The sequence below is a fragment of the Oratosquilla oratoria genome, chromosome 17 (assembly GCF_046742065.1).
Source record: "Oratosquilla oratoria isolate Oo_2021 chromosome 17, ASM4674206v1, whole genome shotgun sequence".
Taxonomy (NCBI): Eukaryota; Metazoa; Arthropoda; class Malacostraca; order Stomatopoda; family Squillidae; genus Oratosquilla; species Oratosquilla oratoria.
The window spans coordinates 12,576,108-12,596,353 of NC_134793.1; the positions used below are offsets into that span (position 1 = coordinate 12,576,108).

The window sequence follows — 20,246 nt, forward strand, 5'->3', positions numbered from 1 at the left end:
TTTGGATGAAGGTTGCTGTGACAGGGTGCTTCTGATTATTATTGCCTGAGAACAGGCGTCTCTTTATCAGAACGGTTGCGTTTTGATTGTGAGCGGTTGCGTAACCGTAAAAAGGTTTGAATATTTGAATATCACTTATTCTGCATATAAATAATAAACTTTGCACTAGAAATCTAATTCTGGTAAATCATATTTACCAATTATTTAAGATAAGATTATTTTAACTTGCAATTGGCCTGAACAGCTGTTCTGGGCCGCGTATGTTCCATTTGTTAGCCAAGGATATGAAGTTCGTGAATACCTTTTACAAGGCGAGACAAATCGCTTCTCAAAATATTTATATATTTTTCTCTCAACCTCGATGCTTGTCAGCCTCGTTGATTTTTGTCAGTATCATTGGTGGTCACTTTGGTAACCTAGAATATACATTAGGCAATATGTAGCAACATGTAGACAATAAAAATATTGTTCAAGTAGTTGGGAGTTATTACTTTGCCCCGAGTTAGGAGCAAATTTAAGCATTTTACTCTGTAAAGAACACAACGATAATTTAGAAAACGCGTAAGGAACTAGTCATTGTTTTGATATTGAATTAAATATATTACTATTTGGCAAATGTATTACGAAGGATCTTGCCACCCATTGACATTACGTAATTCTATAGTCAGAAGCCTATATATTCCGTAGATTACTTTCTTATGTGATCGTATAATTGTTTCCAACACCATTATGTCATATTACATAAGACAATTGCTGAGTTCCACCTGCTGTGAGTTGCAAGTACAATTGTTGCTCTCGTATGTTGTTTACGGTGCTATATGCGCGTCAAACAAAGAGAATACGAAAATAACCCTGAGCAAACAAAATGCATTCCAGTTATAAGACATTGCTTCAGAATGTGTATGAGGAAATTATAAGTTTACCAGTATTCTCGATACGCTCGGCTTTTGTTTGTTTTACTTTCGTTGTTGATTGCCCAAGTCCTGTTCAACATATAGACCCTGAACTCAATTGTAAGATAGAAATAATGAGTGAATAACAACAAATGGGAGCGTTATACGTTCAATAAAGGTATCACTGCGTGATTCGTGTGGTTATGCAGTAATATGGTGTGTATTGTTTATAGAAATAAAAAAACATATATGGAAACCAGTGTGTAATGTCATCTTGGACTCCTGCAGTCTTGACAGGTTAACGCTTATTTAACTTTCGTTCATATGTGACACTGTGATTAAAGGAATGCGCGGAGTGCACATAGAAAAATACTTGATTTACCAAGTATTTCGGGATACTTGATGGATGTAAGTAGCATTTCCTTAGTCTCGTTTTTAAAGAAAGTACTGGGCACATTAATTATCTAGGTCTAGGACAAAACGGCAACAGGACTGGAAGAAGCATAACCTAACGTGTGTTTAAATTTTCAAACTGGGCAGGATTGCTCTCCAGTGATGTTTTGTTGTAGCATCCTGCATTTAAATATGATAATGTAATTATCTTAAATTTTTATGCATTAAGCTTGCTGGGAATGTATAAAATATTTTTTGTTTTCTTGAATCAAAATTTACTTAAACTAGTATATATAATATACTAAGGTCTGTATAAAATCAGTATAGACCACATATGATATTTTATGGGTAGCTCAAATGCTTTACAAAATAGCTTAGCAATATGTACTTAACAATGTTATTTTTAATATACTGTGATTTTAGACTGTTTTGCTATTTTCCCCGTACAGTGATTATAGGTGTAACTCTAGTAGCATGGGACTTATGATGGTGGGGTTACTGCAAAATGGACATCAGAAACATCTCCCAGTTGTTCATCATCAAAACCTCTCAACACATTCACCTCTGGAGGTGTAGCCCCGAGAGACTGACACTACTCCTTCTCTTGAGGAGGCCCAAGATTTCACGCAGCTTCAGCTGTATCTCTACCACCTTTTCACATAAGGAGAGCTGACAACCAGTGACTGGTTTCCTCCTACTACTATAAACAGGTGACATAGAAACTCCCACACTAATGCAACACAGACAAGTTCAATCTTTTCTTTCCAGAGAGATCTTAGGGAGCCTGTGGATAGTTGCTGGAGGTATCCAGTTGGTGAAACTCAAGGGAACAGTTAATATTATTGTTATTGTTGATATTGTTATTATCATTATTGTTATTATTATTGTTATTCATTGAGATTGTCTTATTGTTATTATTAGACAACAGCTTTTTCTTATTCATAAACTTTCAGACTGGGTCATAATGAAGTTCAATTTATTGATATAGAAGAGTAGATGGCATTACTGTTGCAGTGACAGTTTGTAGGAAAAAATTGCCAGAAACATAAACAATACTTCATGTTTTTTCACCACTACCTTGGGCCAAAGGCCATGATAGATCAGTATCAGGTAAAAAATACATATATATCTATATATATGCACACCAGAAGCCCTCTTCCCTTGTAATGGGGAGGCAGTCGAAACACGCACCTACATCATAAATAATGAAAATTCATTCAACCATCCCTTCCATCTTAACAATAAAAACTTAATGCATTGACGGACAGAACTTCTGCAATGGGGCCTGATATCCAAAGATGATTTCCCCACAATACCTCATTATATGACATCACCTACTCCTCATCTACAAAATAATTTTGTGAAGCAAGCCATGTCATCCTGTTATCCAGTCGTAATTTCCCTCCATTTATGTCTGTCTTTTGTACTGTTGTATAACATGGCTGCTGATATTACCCAAACTTACTTAGACAAACTATAATAATGGCCAAGACAAAATTGAATGGTAGTCTCTCCTTAGAAATTATAAACGACATTGTTCACCCCAGACAGCCATGAATCAAAGAAATATTTAACATAGAAATTGAATAGGCAACTCCTCCCATTGAACAAAATCCCTGAAATCATGATCCTCTTTTTATATATATATATATGCAGGATTCAAACCCACTGTTATCGGCCTCCCGTAAGATTACCTTCAGAGCCTTAGACCACTACACCATCAGACACTTAAAAGCCTTGAAACCTGGAATCGAACTGATTCCCGAGGATAGGAAAGATCACTAATCTTACAGGAGGCCAATAGCATTGTGTTCGAATCCTGCATGCGACTGTCATAAAAAATATTGGATATATATATATACACATACATACATACCCTTCATCTCGTGTATCAAAGACCTAACAGCGAAAATAAACGTACTAAGACGAGTAGCAAACACAGGTGTTGCTCAGCAAAAACAAACTTATTATAGTCTACAAACAGTTCATAAGAACCAGATTTGACAGAGCTTTCACAGCAGGGTTCCCTAATTGATTAGTGATAAATTAATTTTACTAAATGGAAAACCTGCAGCCCCACAGTGGCTGCTAACAATGCATAGACCATCCAACAGATCTCTCTGGGAGGAAACTTGGACTGATGTCGGTATTGTGTTAGTGTGGGACTTTTTATAACCAAGAAAACAAATATAGACACTTGCAAATTGAACAAAGAAAATATTAAGAATAGCAAAAAGATGCACAAAACCACCCCAATAGAACATATATACATATATAGAACATTACATGAAAATGATAGGGAAAAAAAAGCATAAAATAACTCAAACGTACCACACAGCATCTATGCAAAAATGCACAAGTACTCTAACACTGATCACCAAACTCCCTACTCCAACAAATTCCTCCAGAATACCATTGGGTTATTTTGTTTGCAAATTTGTATATTTCTTTACTTCTTTGGAACGTATGATAGGTACCTGTCAATAGCAGAGAATATTCTCCATGCTGCCCGTCTTCGGAACCTGTTAAAACCTTCATCTTGTGTAAATACAGCCCTGACGTTTAGTCTTAAGATTGTGCCCAGGATCTCTTTATTAATTTCAGCTCTATCCTCCCCCCACACATAAAGAGAGCTGACAACTGTTAACTGCTTCACTTTTTCTGCTACTGCGAGCCAGTGATGTAGCAATGGCCCTCTACTAATACAACACAGATAACAGTCTAAAGTTTTGTCCTGGAGAGATATGGAAGAGCCTGAGGACCATTGCCAGCCACACTTTCATTGAAACTTTAGGCTGCAATTGTTGATTACTATATAGTTGATTATTTATTAATTTTTTTGTTTATTTACTTATTTTTCTGCATCTTAACCATGTTATGAACTGAAATATTACCTTTGGGCATGCTTTGCCCTAGATGTTGATGGTTAGTCCATGGTTTCAGTGGGTTTAATATTCCATAGTGGATAACTGCTACTTCTGTTATGGAGGGCAATATTGCAGTGATGGAATAATATAATTATTGTTGCCTTCAATTTCACTGATTGGAAAACCTACAGCCTCACATTGGCTGGCAGTAGTCCTCAGAACCTCTCACAGATCTCTGGATTGTTTTCTGTGTTGTAATGGTGTGGGACTCTTTCTGTGTTATCAGCTGAAAGCAGTAGGAGGAGGGGAGCAGTTACACATTATTAGTTCACCCTGTGTGAAAAGCTATGTGAATTATAGTTGAAGTTGATACAGAGATATCTTGGACTGAGTGTTAATACTGAGTGCCTCCCCTTCAAGGTTGCATCTCCTGATGGAGTTGAAGGGGTTGACATCTTTTGAAAAAGAGCAGTTCTGCTGCCCATCATGTAGGACAATCACAAGCAGGTACCTGTCATTGGTTCTATGGAGTTGAATAGGTGGTAAAGGAAAGATTTGAAGAGGGTAATAGAAAGGAAGGATAGTAGAAGTTAAAAATGATCAACATTCTTTTTCTGGACAGAGATTAGCCTTCAGCTATGAAGGAATGCTGTGTGACTGGTCTACAGTGTCATTAAAATAATAAGTGTAATCATATGTGGGATGTCAGTGGATTATGGAGGAACTGATTCCCTTTTTGAGTTTGCTAGATGTTCTCCATCTTGGATATGTTGTGGTTATGTTGATGTGCTGGCAATGCTGAACAATTTGTAAATATATGAAACAGCCTGACAGAGTGGACATAAGTCATCTGTTGTATTACCTAGTTTATGTTGGTACATTGTAAGCATTTTGTGGCAGATAAACTATATGAGGAGAGACTAAAGGCATTGGGTCTGCCAACATAAGACTGAAGAAAAGAAAATGATTTGATTATAGTATTCAGGTTACTAAAGGAAATATATTACATTGACAGAAGATCTCTTGAATAGGTATGGGAAGGCTTTGATAGGTCATGAGAACAAATTGAGAAAGATGTGAAGAAATGTAGTTTACTGCACAGCATAAATACTTGGAATAGCTTAGAAAATGATGTTCCCCAAGTTTTAACAATACTTGAATTTGAAGATAGCTATGATAACTTAAATATTAAGAGACAGGACCCCATGAATATTATTCCATTCCTTGTTGCTACAATTAGGTAAATATAGTAGCATTTATATGAATGGATTCTATAATGTTTAATGAAGATTCAAATATTTCTATTGGCAGCAATGGATGACCAAAGATCCTCTTAGGCTCTAAGCTAACCTCTGTTTCATGTGTATATGGTTGTTTATGTTAGTGTGGTTGAGTGAAGCTAGTGGGATGGTACTTTGTATTATGCTTTAGCAGTGTTCTAAAGTACTTTTGATGTACAATTGTGTTGGTGGTTTTGTACATAGTGTGATGGATGCTATGTTTTTTGTTTATAGGATGATATGTATTGTGTGCTGTATGTGTTAAGATGCTTGAGTAAATGTAAAACTCCAGTTTCCATGTGTAGGTGATCTATGGGTGATACCTGTGTGGAGCCAATGATTGTCAGTGATGCCTTCTTTTATGTGATCTGTAATCTATGGTGTTATTTGTCAGAGATGCTCCCCATACAGGACTGGTATTGTACAATACTGATATTGTGTATTGTTTGTAATTAGCTTATTGGGGTCATTATTTGGTGTGGAGTATGCATCTGTGATTGCTATTAAGGTGATAAGGCACATGCCATGTTTCTGTGTAATGTTTTCATGTATTGTTAATGTTCCTGAGGTATTGTATGAGATGGTAGGATTTTATCTGGTGTGTTTGTGTGGCCTGTGCATGTTGTTCAGTGTGAGGTATGGTTTTACACTTCATAAATGTTTCTGGTGACAAGAATAACCAGTCTTGACTAGTTTTACCTTCATTCTATTAGTGATTAGTTCTTGCTCTAGTCTGTGTATGTGTATTAGCAGTTACAACACTTGTTTTTGTTGAAGAGTCTTAGGGATGGTAAAGGAATGAGTTATAGAAGAGAGTAGAAAGGAAGGATGGTTGAAATGAAAAGTGATTTGTGTTTGTGTGTATGTGTCCAGTTGTAAAAGAATGGTGTATAGTTTTCATTTGTATAGGGTGTCGTTAAAGTCCTTTTATTGCCTGCATGAAGGTTTTGCAGCCAATACTCTATATGCAGTACAGTAGCAGGCATGCAATGGTTACCTCATACCTGCAGTGTGCATCTGAATGTAAGGCCATGTATAAGATGCCATTTGTTAGTTTGCTTTGCTATTATAATTCATTGTTCATATTTCTGGTGATTTTTTCCACCAGAAGGTGCCATAGTAGTGGTAATATCATCTACCCAAGGGATCTGCTAAGCATGGTTATCCTAAGAGTGTAAAGTTAAGACTTTTTTGGGGGCTTAGTAAAGATGGGTAAGGAAACAGAATGAATCATGTCATCTCTCTCTCAGAGTGCAGTATAGTTTTCTCCATTATTTTGCAAGTTACTCTACACTAATAAACAAAGGAAAATATGCTTATTTGCTTTGATAGAAGACCTCAGATGTTGAGTGTATATATCTTGAGGGCAATGTGTTTTATCTTGTGGTTTTACACCTTGTGACAGTTTTTCTAATATAAGTTGGCCATGAAAAGCTAGATTGTAGTGTATAAATAAAAAAGAAATTCATATTTGGAGTTAGAATCTGTTTGTGGTGTGTTATTTGCATAGAATGTACTTTAAACAAAAGTCCCAGGGTGATTGGTGGAGTCAAAACATATTTTTACCTCGAGTCCTCAAGGGATATCCTGTTTCTTGCTAAGTTACGAGTAGTTATCCTTCATTGTATGTTAACTACATTTTCTATGATGAGTTCTACTCCATTGAATACCAGTAATGTATCAACCCAAAGGAAGTCACAATGTTCAGTTACAACACACTTCAAGGAATTATTATGACTCAGAGCTTGGTGTTTATGCTCAGTTGAGCCCATCTGGCTCTTGCCTGAACATATCGAGGCCCCTCAACCCTGTAATTGAATAAGAAATTTAGGTTTTTCATAAATTCTACATAATACACCAAAGGGTTAAATAATGTAGATTACCTATCATTTGGATAAATTTGTAACACTATCCATGAATATTCAAAAAAGAAAAGAGAAAATGTGTATTGTCAAATATCAGATATTGAAATTTGTTATCCACTACAAGTATGTATCATTCAGTTTCAATAAATGTACAAATTTGTCTTTATCAGAAACATTGTGTTCCGTAATTTCAGGTTCTGCCCGTGTGCTGCCAATGATGGATCAGCTTTTCCTCAACCTGGCACTGCCCCAGCAGGGTGCCGCTACTTCTTCACCCACTGCTCAGGTCAATGGACTTCCACAGGAGTCAAAACTGGCCACTTACATCAGTGTAAGTTGTATCTCCATTGAATTTTCTGCTTGGTATAGATTCTACTTCAAAGTTCCAAACAGTGGTTTGTTTGGAATAATTAAATTAGAGGGGAAAATCAAATAGAAAGATATAGAAAGGGTATGAATAATGTAATTAATTGATGTCTTTTTTCTCTGTAAATTAAGTGTCATGGCTGCAACATAGTAATTACAGTCATACAAGATCTCTACCCCACGTCACTTCAAAACACCAATGTGCAAAGATATAGCAATTCACAAATTACCAAGTAAGCACTGTTCAAACAATTTAACTGATACTCCATCCAGACCTTTGTAAGAATCAATCAGTCCCCTGTTGCCCCAAGGAGAGAGAGGTGAATGCCTATTGCTAAGGTGCTAGGTTGGGATTTAGAGCTAATAAGTGAGAGTGGAGGGAAAAGGGTGGTTAGCCAGCTCTTATTCGTGAATGGCATTGCATTTGTAACTTGGCGGATAAACTGAACTATTTAGCGTCAAAGTTTAGGATTATATACATGAGGAGGAAGCTGAAAGTAAGTGTGGGCAAAAATAAAATGAAGTATGCAAGGGAAATGAGGACAGCAGTAAGTTGGAGTCAAAGTTAAAGGGGCAAGAGGCTACAAGAATTCGAGAGATTAAATATTTGGGATCGCATGTAGAAGGGAATAGAGGAGTGGAAGTACAAGTGAACTGTAGATTAAAGGAAACAAGTAACTGTCTGGAGTTGGGTGAACGTCTTTAGAAATACGTGGGGATGAATGCAAAGAGAAGACTGTACGAGAATGATTTTGCCCATGGGACTATATGGAACAGAAAATTAATAATTGACGGGGACAGAAAGGAGCCAAAACGTGTTTGAGGTAAAGTGTTAAAGAAGTATAAGGAGGGGGCCAGTTATGAGGATGGATGGATTGAGGAAGTGAGGCAGAGAGCTGGAGTGAAAAGATAGCTGGTAGATAGGGTGGAACAAAGAGTGCCGGGACAGTTTGTGGATATGGAAAGAACGAGTTAAGAAAAACAGGCAAAAAAAAGTGAAAATCAGAATTGAATGAGGGGAAGACTACGAATAACATGGACAGGATGAATGGGGCATCAGATGTACAAGTAATGTATGTTGAGCAAGGAAAGTAGAAGGTAAATGATAGGTATGAATGGAGAGTGTATATATCAGGGATTGCTGATTAAGTGAAGCAGCCTTGTTGTGGATATGCTTTGTCTTGTTGCATTGCTTCTGACCCAGGGCAGGGTGCAGGATACAGAGATGACTTGTCATCCATGAGAAGCTAAGATTGAAGGGAAGAAAGGGTGATGGATGGGAGTGGAATGGGTGGGAGTAGGTACTTGCTTTTTGACTTGGCTGACTCCCTTGTAAGGGGGAAAAAGCCCTTGGTATATAGATAGATGAATTGAGAATGGCTGTAAATGGGTGAAGAAATTACATACCTTGGAGGAACTCTTTCTTGTCTGCTCTTTATATTTCATTAGTGAATGAAGAAGGAGTTGCCATGTAATGAAGCAGTGAGGGTAAACCAGTTCCAATAGTTGGGACTTTTTGTGGAAGTGATTTGTCTTGCTGTATTTGCCTCTGACCTGTGCAGTGTAACAGGAGGCTGGGTTGACCTTCATCCACAAGGAGCTAAGATGAAGATGAGAGGTACAGTAACCAGATTTTTAGATATGTGTAGGGCATAAGTTGGGTACATGTATGCCTTAACACTGCCACCCCTCATATAAAGGGGATAGTGGCATTTTATGATGTGTAAGGGGGGGAAACCTGTTGGTATATGTATATGTGTGTGTGTATGTGTATATATATATAGATATGTGAATAATTCGCTAGTGGACAGCGACATCAATCATACAATCCATGACCGTCGCGCAGAGGATTCAAACCACTGCCTATAGACCCAAGAGAGTCCACAGCACCCGCCTTTGACCACACGACCACAGACGATCTAAAAGTGTACTAACTCGTAATCTAACTGATTACCGAGATTGGGGAGGTTGCTAACTGCCACCCATATAAACCCCTTTTTACAATACACCTAATCGCACCAGTGGGAATGGTAAGGACTAGATCGAATCCCCCTCACGCTTCTCGTCATCGTAACTATGTGAATAATTCGCTAGTGGACAGCGACATCAATCATACAATCCATGACCGTCGCGCAGAGGATTCGAACCACTGCCTATAGACCCAAGAGAGTCCACAGACTCTCTTGGGTCTATAGGCAGTGGTTCGAATCCTCTGCGCGACGGTCATGGATTGTATGATTGATGTCGCTGTCCACTAGCGAATTATTCACATAGTTACGATGACGAGAAGCGTGAGGGGGATTCGATCTAGTCCTTACCATTCCCACTGGTGCGATTAGGTGTATTGTAAAAAGGGGTTTATATGGGTGGCAGTTAGCAACCTCCCCAATCTCGGTAATCAGTTAGATTACGAGTTAGTACACTTTTAGATCGTCTGTGGTCGTGTGGTCAAAGGCGGGTGCTGTGGACTCTCTTGGGTCTATAGGCAGTGGTTCGAATCCTCTGTGCGACGGTCATAAATTGTATGATATATATATATATATATATATATATAATGAATAGGTGGGAGTGGAATTATGCCTTTTGAGTCTGGCTGTCTCCCTTGTAGGGGGAAAAATCCCTTGGTATATGTATGTATTCATATATATGCTGGTACATTGTGACAAGTTGATGAAGGTGGAAAAAGAAGTCACAGGTCTAGTTCCGAGTTTCTGAGTTTATTCTTCAGAATAACTTAGAAACTCAGAACTAGACCCGTGACTTCTTTTTCCACCTTCATCATTCATATATACTGTGTATATATATGTATATATACATATATATATATATACATATATTATACATATATATATATATATATATATATATTACATACATATATATATATACACACACATTACAAAGGATTACAAAGGCGGAGCATGCCGACAGGAGACCTTTTGGTCCATATCTAGGTCGGATGAAAAAAATAATCATAATGATAATAAAATAATAAATAAAAACTAATAATGTATATAACAAATAAAATACATAAATAAATGCATAGGTATAGTTAAATAATAAACAAACAGGTAAATAGTAAATAATAATAAATTGACATATAACTAATAATAAATGAAAATCAGATAGACAAATGATAACAAAACAAAAACAAATAATATAAAATAAATTATAATCATTACAGCATCTTGCTTAGGTGTTTATCTAAATGGTTCTTAAAGCTTCGAACTGAACTACATTGCACTACCTGTGCAGGAAGTTTATTCCATTCATTAACTACACAGTTGGCAAAGTTGTTTCTACCTACTTCTGGACAGTTTGAGACCATTGTTTCTTGTCTGATTCTCATTCAATGTGAAAATTTTGTCACTTTTGATGTTGTCAATTCCCTTTAAAATCTTAAAGACCTGTATCAAGTCACCTCTGAGTCTACGCTTTTTTAGGGAAAACAGATTCATATGTTTTAGTCGATTTTCGTATGATTTATTTTTGATATTTGGAATCAGTTTTGTGGCTTGCCGTTGTACTTTTTCCAGTCTGTCAATGTATTTAATGAGATTCGGTGACCATACGGAAACAGCATATTCCAAATGTGGACGAACTAACAATTTATATAGCTTGTTAATGAGTGATGGACTTTTGAAAGCAAAAGATCGCGCAATGAGTCCTAGAATCTTATTTGCTTTCTCAGAGGCTGAAATACACTGCTTGGATGATTTGAGGTCGTTACTGATAATTACGGCGAGATCTTTTTCACTATCCACTTTTGTTAACGAATTTCCAAATAACATACATATACCAAGGGCTTTTTCCCCTGTACAAGGGAGGTAACCAAAGTCAAAGGCATAAATCCACTCCAACCCATTTCATCCTCACATACTCCACTCCCATTTCCTGCCCCTCCCTCCCTCCCTCCCTCTTTTCTTGGCTCCTCCTGGATGATGGGTCATCCCTACACCTCACCCACTGCCCAGGGTCAGAAGCAATGCAGCAAGACACGGCATATCCACAGCAAGGCCACTTCATTTAATCAGCGACCCTCCCCTCTCTCTGTCCCCTAATGCAGAAAAAGAGAAGATGGGGGAGAAAAACCTTTGGGCTGCATCAAAATATTCACACTTATTCCCTTAATCCCTCATCCCCCACCCACTCCCTTCCATGCATCACAGCATCATCCATACACAGCCATTCCATTCACCCCGATCATGTCTTCTCCTTTCCTTCCTCAACAGACATTCCCCTGTTTCCCAATGCCCCTTTTACCCCATCCATTCATCTCATCCTTGGTCACCCTCTCATGTTCACCCATCCACCTCTGCCTTCCACACTTCTTTTACTAATCTTCACTCATTCTTTCCATGTGTCCGAAGCAACCCAATACCCTTATATCAATCCTATCTCACAATTCTCTTTCCAACCTCACCTCCTTGTTTCTCACCTTGTTCAGCCTAGTAACGTCTACAGTACTTCTCAGGCATATCATCTCAAACATTTAGACTCTTTCTCTCTTATATTCTATGTTTCTGCCCCATACAGTACTATCAGCACAATCATCCATTTAGACAGTCTCCTATTAGCATCCATTCCCAAATGTCTGTATCTCATTACACTTTAATCCCCCTAGGCATTTACTTGCTTCTCTCAATCTACATTCTACCTCCACTTCCACTCTTCCCTTTCCCTCCACATTTGCACCTGAGTATCTAAAGCTTTTCACTTTCTCCAGTCTCTCTCCCTTAATACTCTCTTCCAGCTTGCTGCCATGCTCTTACCTTATACATCTCATCACCTTACTTTAACCCACATTTATCTTCGACTTTCTTCTTTCACACACCTTCCCAAACTATGTCACTAACTTCCTTAATCCCTCGTCTGATCCTGTTACAAGCGCAGTGTTGTCAGCAAACAATAACTGGCTTATCTCCCATTTTTCTCCATTTTCTTTAACAACTTCTAATCCCTGGCCCATTACCCTTGTGTTTACCTCTTGCACCACAGCCAAGGCAACATAACACATCTCTGGTGAAGTCTCACCTTATCCTCAAAACACTAATTCTCTCCATTTGTAATTCTAACACAGGCTCTACTACTCTCGAAAAAACTCTTGACTGCTCTTAATAACTTTCCTCCTATCCTATATATCTGTAATACCTCCCACAGTGCCTTTCTGTCTACCCTACCATAAGCCTTTTCTAAAGCCATAAAGGCCCAAATAACATGCTTACCATTTCTTAAAGCTTTCTCACATGTCTGCCTTATCACAAAAATTTTATCCATACAACCCCAACAAACCTCTCCTAAACCCACACTGTTCTTCAATTACTGCCTCTGTTCCTCTCCTAATCCTCTCAGTCAAAACCCTCCCATAAGCCTTCTCAACTACACTCAAAATGATCCCTCTGAAACTACTACACTCACACTTGTCCCCTTGTAAAATGGAACTATACAAGCACTCCTCCAATCCTCGAACACTCTACCCTCTTTTAGACAATAAACAACCTAATCAACCAGTCCACCATCACTGTACCTCCCTTTTTTAGACACTTTGCATGACACCCATCCAACCTAAGTTCCTTACCTGCTCTTATCATTTTAATAACTGCTTTCACCTCATATTTCCCTTTTTCTCCTCCATTTTCCTCATTCATCATTATCATTTTCTTAGTGCTTCCCACTGCAACTACCTTTCCCTCCCTATCCTCCTTCACATTTAGCAACTCCCTAAAATACTCTGCCCATCTTCCTCTCACTGCCTTCTCTTCCATTATCATCTCTCTATCTGCACCTTTTACCTTTTCTTCTCTACTTGATTTGCCTCCTCTTCCTCTCTTAATTTCCTTCCAAATATTACTTAAAAAGTATATATATATTATATATATATATATATATATATATATATATATATATATATATATATATATATATATATATATATATATATATATATATATATATATATATATGGTAGCATTAGTATTGCTATTGTTAGATATTTGAATTTCAACTTTTCAACTCATCATCAATCAGTTTGTTGCTCCAGATCTCTTGCAGAAAACCCACAGCTCCTAGGCAACTGGTAACAGCCACTGGACTGGCTCACAAGTCACTCAAGGAAAAAAATGTTGTGTTGTTGTTACGAGATGACTAGGGTGGGGCATTATAAGATACGGTGTTTGTATCATCTGTGTGATGGTTGCATCTAGTGTATGTTTGTTTCTGTAGCCAGCCCTATTATGTTCTGGCATTGTCATAGTGCTGGATGGTGAGCTGAGTACAATTGTAATACTATCAGCCAGTGACATAGGAACTGTCTCACACTAATACAATGCAGATGTGAGCTAAAGTTTTCTTTCCAGAGAGATCAATGGAAGGTACCAAGAGCTGTTTTCAGTAGCTGTGGAGTTGTAGGTTTCTGGTCAGGAAAAGTTGTGGTAATAATTGATTGATGTATCATTTTCACTCCTTATTTCCTACATGGTTTGATTTTACAGAACCGTCAGACATTAACAGGCCAGCAGCCGCAGCAAGCACAGCAGCCATCAACATCACTGACCAAGAACCTGGCTGCACTCAGCCTAGATGGAGTACCTCAAAGAAAGGTGAGACCTATGAGACTGAAAGTTACCCTTCAGGAATAGTAACCTTTATCAGTTTTATATTGCCCATTGCCAAGATGATCCTATTCACCTGTGGAGTAATTCCAGGATAGACCGTCATTGGATAAGTAATATATTTGTCACCAGTCAATTTGTTGTCCCAGGACTCTTTTGCAAGAGACCCACAACTCCTAGGTAATTGGTAGCAGCCACTGGTTTGGCCTATAACTCACTCAAGGAAGAAATATTGTGTTCATGTCAGGGTGAGGCTAGAGTATGTCAATATAAGATGAGGTGTTCACTGTCTTCAGTGTGACGAGTTCATCAAGGGTCAGGTTGCATTTGTGGCCTGGCCTATTCTGTAGTGATATTGTTTTAAAGCTGGATGGGGACCTGAATAATCATGCCAGTGTGGTTCTTGCTTGTCATGGGAGTGATTTTGTTGGACTGATGTTTGGTTTAGTGGGCTGTAGTGGAATGCCCCCTTTTTAAGGTTTAAATTCACGTCTGGTGTTTCTTTTATGTGTGTAAGGTTTTGTCTCTAGGAGTTTGGGGACAAACCTTCCCTCTTATTTCCCAGAGTAGCAGCACCACACACAGGTGCCTGTGGTTGTTACCAAATCAATACCATGCACCATAGTATTGAAAAAGTAGATAATACCTTGGCATTCTTCTTTCTCCTTGAAAATATGTTGAGTAATCATACTCTGTTTCAATAAGTTTTCACAAAATTCCTCACCAGTTCGACATGGGTGCACACATCTTGTGGAGTGTTGACAGTGGCCACTGGTAAGCCCTTGTACATTAGTTTCAAGTGTGAAAGAAGAATGATTCCAGAGCAACCCAGGATGTAAGAAAAAGTATGCATAGTAGAACCTCAGTTCTCAAATGTCTCACAAGTCTAGCAAAATAATTGAGAATTCTTTTCTGTGGTAGCTGACCTAAATATCACTTCTTGGCCAAACCAAATAGACAAAAATGGAAAATGGGGCAAAATTCAAAGTTTTGTGGAAAAATATCCTGATAAAACAGTGTCCAGCAGATTGGTAAACTTGTTTCGATCATTGACCAAATTGGTTTTGGGACATTTTTCTAGAATGGATTGTGGTTGAGAATTAAGGTTTTACTGTATGTGTGTGTAAAGGAGGTTATAGATTATTGCTGAGGTGTTGGGATCAGTGACAAAGTATCCACTTGTGATCCCACAAGGTAGAAGTCAAAGAGAATCATTTCTGTGCCACATTTCTTCAAAACTTGTAAAAATTCTCGCCGCCATCCAAATGTACAAGGACACTCGATACCCAGACGGGTCAAATTCTCCATGAACTTTAGCTATATTTCCTCCACCTTTTCACATAAGAAAAACAGACAATCAGCAACTGTTCTCCTCCTCTTTTTGTTACAAATGTGTTATGTAGAAACTGCCCCACACAAATACAACACAGACAGTCCAAGGTCATCCTAGAAAGATATTTAAGAGGATCTGAGGACCATTGCCAGTTGCTATAGGGTTCTGGGTTTCCAGTCATTGAAACTCTAGGCATCATTGATCACTGCTGAAGTGTTTGTCAGACCAAATATAAAATTTTCATCTTATTGTTGGCCTTTTCTTCTTTTCAGCCGTCAGTTGGTGCAGTACAAGAATTTGTGCCACGGTCGGGCACACCCGGGGGCTTGGCACATTCGGCCTCCACGCCGTCCTTCCACTCCTTCCAGGGAATGGCAAATGCTGGCATGGGGGCATCTGGACTATCCACACCATCTTCCATTAGCTTCACCGCCACACCTCCGATAGCAGCCGCAGCCGGAGGAACAGGGCCTGCAGGCACTCCCCCTTCCTTTGCTAAGTTGTCTTCTCCATCCAACGGCGCCTCACCCCGATTATCCCCCCAGGGCTCTCCAACAAGCAAACGTCGGGGATCACCTTCAGACAACGGTGCATCTGGTATTTCGACCTACCATGAAAATGTAGGAGGGACTACCTATTTTTATACTGCTGATGAGATGACGTTCACAGCTCCTTCCCCAGCCCCAGGAGCAGCCCTGGTATTTCCTCCCTATCATGTCATCCCACCCATGCCGGCCCACGTTCATCACCTCCGTGCTCCAGTAAATGCTCCACACTTCTTCATGGGAGATGAATTACGGCAAGAAATTATGGAAAGACATACCATCACTCTTACACAGGTGGACCCAGACCAGTTTCCAGGTGAGCTTTTCTAAGACTCGTGCTTTTTTAGAATAAGATGGATGGAATTAAAGGAGTTTCAGATGCATATGGTTCGTGAGCAGGGAAGAAACAACACATCCATAGTAGGGCTGCTTCATGTACATAGTGACCCTCCTTATCCCCTTCTGCAAAAAACAGAGCGTTCATACACAACTATTCTCCACTCTAATCTATCCCCTGCCTTCTCTATTTCCTGCTTAACATTCCCCTCTTGCTCAAAGACCTTTTCACCCCATCTATCCATTCATTTCATTATTGGTTGTCCCCTCAAGTTCAGTCCACCTCCACTTTTCTCATTATTTTTACTAATCTTTCTTTACTCATTCATGTTTAACCTCTTCAATATGAGTCAAATTCTCATGTGCAGCATCAGATGCCTGAGGTACAATGATTGATGCATCACAATACTCATGTTATAAAATATAAAGTCACTGCTGTATTACTCATTCTCTTTCACTGAGTAATAATAAACACAGAAAATGTGATCAAGCCAGTTCACAGAATTTGGGGGTCACTCAGCTACAACTACAAAATAAATATAATCAAGACACTGATACCAGCATCCTTGTATACCCACTCATGCCTCATGATGCCTACATAGGCATCATCATATGGAAGAGGTTCGGTAAATACAACACACCAAAAGGGATGGCCAAGTCAAAGAATACACTCATCCTACACTCATTCCACGCCCATTCCACACACATCCAAAACCCATGTATTGCCTCTCATATCATAGCATCTTGTAGATGAAAGGTCATAGCACATACATACATATGCCAAGGGCTTTTTCTCCCTTACAAGGGAGGTAGCCTAATTATGCTTGACATTTTTCCTAAACACTGTTAGCTATCATCAACTCTCTAGACACATATCCACCCTCAACTCTCCTACAAATTTCTCCTGGAACTCCATACTTCCCAACCACTCTGTCTATCGATTCATCTCCTTCCCTAGCATTTAGATCTCCCAATACCACTACATTGACATTTCTTCCTAAACCTTCTATGCACTCGTTTAAATCTATCCTAAAAACCTCCCTTTCCTCAACACTCTTCTTACTACCAGGCCCATATACACTTAAAAAGACCCACATGTCCTTTCCCAGTTTCACCTTCATCCACATTAACCTTGAAGACACTTTCCACTCCACTACATTCTTACCTATCTCTTCACTTACTAGTATAGCCACCCCTTCTCTCCCTTGTCCTCTCTTCACTCCTGACACGCTGCCCACTACACTCCCAAATTCAAATTCACTCCTCTCTTTCAACTTAGATTCACTCAGTGCCAACACATCCATCTCTCTTCTCACAAACATACTATCTCTTCCCTTTTATTCTCATTTGTACCACACTCACACACATTAAAAGACTCAAATCTTAGGGTTCTAGTTGGAAAATGCCCAGACCCTCGTATGCCTTTGGTTTTTTTAAGAATGTCCCCTTTGGAGCTACAGAAAGTAGGTTGCTAGTCCTATTCCTGTCCCGTCTTTGTCACCTTGTACAACACAAGTGTGAACACTTGGTGGCAGTACTCTTTCTCTCCTACCACAGGGTTAGGTCATGATATTAGAGAAAAAGAATATATTGTTGGTTAGCTTACAATGTCACCATGTCATTGGCTTACAACATTAGAGTTCCATAGGAAATCAGTTCTCTTCTCTGTTCTTAGAAGAATAGTGACACTGAAGTAGTAAAAGGTATGATGTATAGTAGTCTTTATACTCAGAATTTGTTCATTTAGAAGGAAGGAAACTAGAAGGCTGAAAATGTAAGGGACTTGGATTGTTATGGATGGAATGAGAAAAAAGTGAATGCATCAAGGTATTCATAGCGGAACTGGGTAATCTTGGGACTTGGTGGAAAAGTTAAGAACATGGAGTGAATCAGGAATTTTGAATTAAGAAAGGATGGAAAAAATTTTTACGAGTCCCGTCATGGTAGAAAAAAAAAAGAGGGTTCATATTGAAAGTGAGTGTGAATTTTTGGATATTGATTTAAACTGACCTTGAGTAAATTACATTTGTCCTGTTTCAGATCTTCCAAGACAAGTAGATATGTACCATGAGTTGGTGCCTTTGGAGCCCCCACATGCAATGAACAAGTCCTCCATGTTTGGGTACGCAACATCAGTGTATAAGGTAGGCTACTCATTGCACACTATTGTTTCTCAAAATTTGAATTTAAATTAAATTTGATTATGAATTTATCTCCTTCATTGTATAGAGTTTTTCATGGCAAGTACTGGCTGTGTATATACCAAGGCTTTTTTCCTTCTTATAAGGGAGGTAGCCAGTTGGGGGACACACCCACTCCCATCATTTCTCTTAGCTCCTCATAGATGAAGGATCATCCATGTCTCTTGCCCATTGCCTGGGTCAGAAGCAATGCAACAAGACAAAATACATCCCAAGCAGTACTGTTTCACTTGCTTGGCAACCCTCCCTTCTTGTCCCTTCATGCAAGAAAAATACCAAAGAGTTTTATGTAGATTGAGGATGGGCAGCATGAGAATTGTTTTGAAATGGGCCTCATTCAGTCACTTGGTATCATCTTCCCCTCCCCCTGTGGTGTTGGGGAGAGGAGTGCCATCACCATATTCCCATGGAAGTCATAAGAAGGTGATTAAATGGGACAAGAGCTAAGATGGAAAGGAAATGGTTTATTGGTGGGAGTGGGATGGGTCTGGGTGTGTGCATGCTGGCTGCCTCTCTTGTAATTGGGAAGAAGCCTATTGGTATATAGATAGATATATATATTTTTGTATGTAGATTACCTGGAGGTTATGGGTTCTCTGCAAGAGAGACCAAGGGCAATAGATTGATTTTATGTAGGGAAGAGTTATGTTGGGCCCTATAACTTTGGAAAGATTCAGAATTTTAGAGATCCGTACAGGGTTACTCCCCCAATTAGTCTGAATATGTGAAGTTTTATTATATTTTTCTTTTTCTTACAGGCAACGAACATGAAGACAGGTCTTCACTACTGTCTCTACCGAATCCACGGCTATCGACTCAGCAACACGAAGGTGATGCAGCTTGTTGATCTGTGGAAAAAGCTCCAGCATTCCAGTGTTGTCCAACTCAGGGAAGTCTTTACCTCTAAAGACTTTGGTGACAACTGTGAGTAATGTCATGATTTTTTTTTTTTTTTTTTTTTTTTTTTTTTTTCCTCTCCTTTCTTTTCTTTTGGTACATAGTTGAAATACTGCTGTAACTTGAGTAAGGAGTTCTCAAAGTGGTGTCAAAAATAGACAACCATATCGTACTAAAAGATCCATGTATGACTTTACTGCAGTTTAGAAAAATCCCCACCTTTCCAGCGAGGTGTAGAGGGGCCAGCTCAACTACTGAAAATAAAAATTAATTAGAATTGTATGGCTAGTGCCTGATATGTATATCTTTTACTTCTTTCAAACAGCTATTGTATTTGTGTTTGATTACCACGCTGGTGCTGAGACTTTAGCTGCGAGGCACTTCAACTCGGCAGTGTCTGCAAATGGCTGGGAGAGCAGTAGTGGAGGAGCAGGATCTGGAGGAGGACCAGGAGCATCCTTTAACCATCAGGACCCCACCAGTAGTAGATCCTTCCACAAAGGCCAAAGACATAGTTCTGGGAATGGTAAGCATGACGTGTGCAAAAATACTATCCATCTATTTATATACCAAGGGCTTCCTGCCTCTAGAAGGGAAGTCTATCTATCTATATGTATACCAAGAGTTTATTCCCCCTTATAGGGGAGGTAGCCAAGTCA

The 20,246-nt window shown here is 38.9% G+C and overlaps 1 protein-coding gene across 5 annotated transcripts in view; it reads left to right on the forward strand.

The window, feature by feature from the left end:
- Nucleotides 1–955: 955 nt before the first annotated feature.
- Nucleotides 956–20,246, forward strand: part of PAN3 (Poly(A) specific ribonuclease subunit PAN3) — a 55,562-nt gene continuing 36,271 nt past the window's right edge. Inside the window, exons 1-9 of one of the 5 annotated variants that reach the window (XM_076200450.1) lie at nucleotides 997–1,071; nucleotides 1,182–1,301; nucleotides 1,736–1,996; nucleotides 7,493–7,629; nucleotides 14,156–14,263; nucleotides 15,881–16,469; nucleotides 18,530–18,633; nucleotides 19,449–19,614; nucleotides 19,913–20,113. In XM_076200450.1, the coding sequence (XP_076056565.1) occupies nucleotides 7,513–7,629; nucleotides 14,156–14,263; nucleotides 15,881–16,469; nucleotides 18,530–18,633; nucleotides 19,449–19,614; nucleotides 19,913–20,113 (1,285 nt within the window). In that variant the 5' untranslated portion in view covers nucleotides 997–1,071; nucleotides 1,182–1,301; nucleotides 1,736–1,996; nucleotides 7,493–7,512. Of the gene's footprint in view, nucleotides 1,302–1,735; nucleotides 1,997–7,492; nucleotides 7,630–14,155; nucleotides 14,264–15,880; nucleotides 16,470–18,529; nucleotides 18,634–19,448; nucleotides 19,615–19,912; nucleotides 20,114–20,246 lie in introns of all 5 variants that reach the window. The other 4 variants (XM_076200448.1, XM_076200451.1, XM_076200449.1 and 1 more) reach the window with 4 other exon arrangements.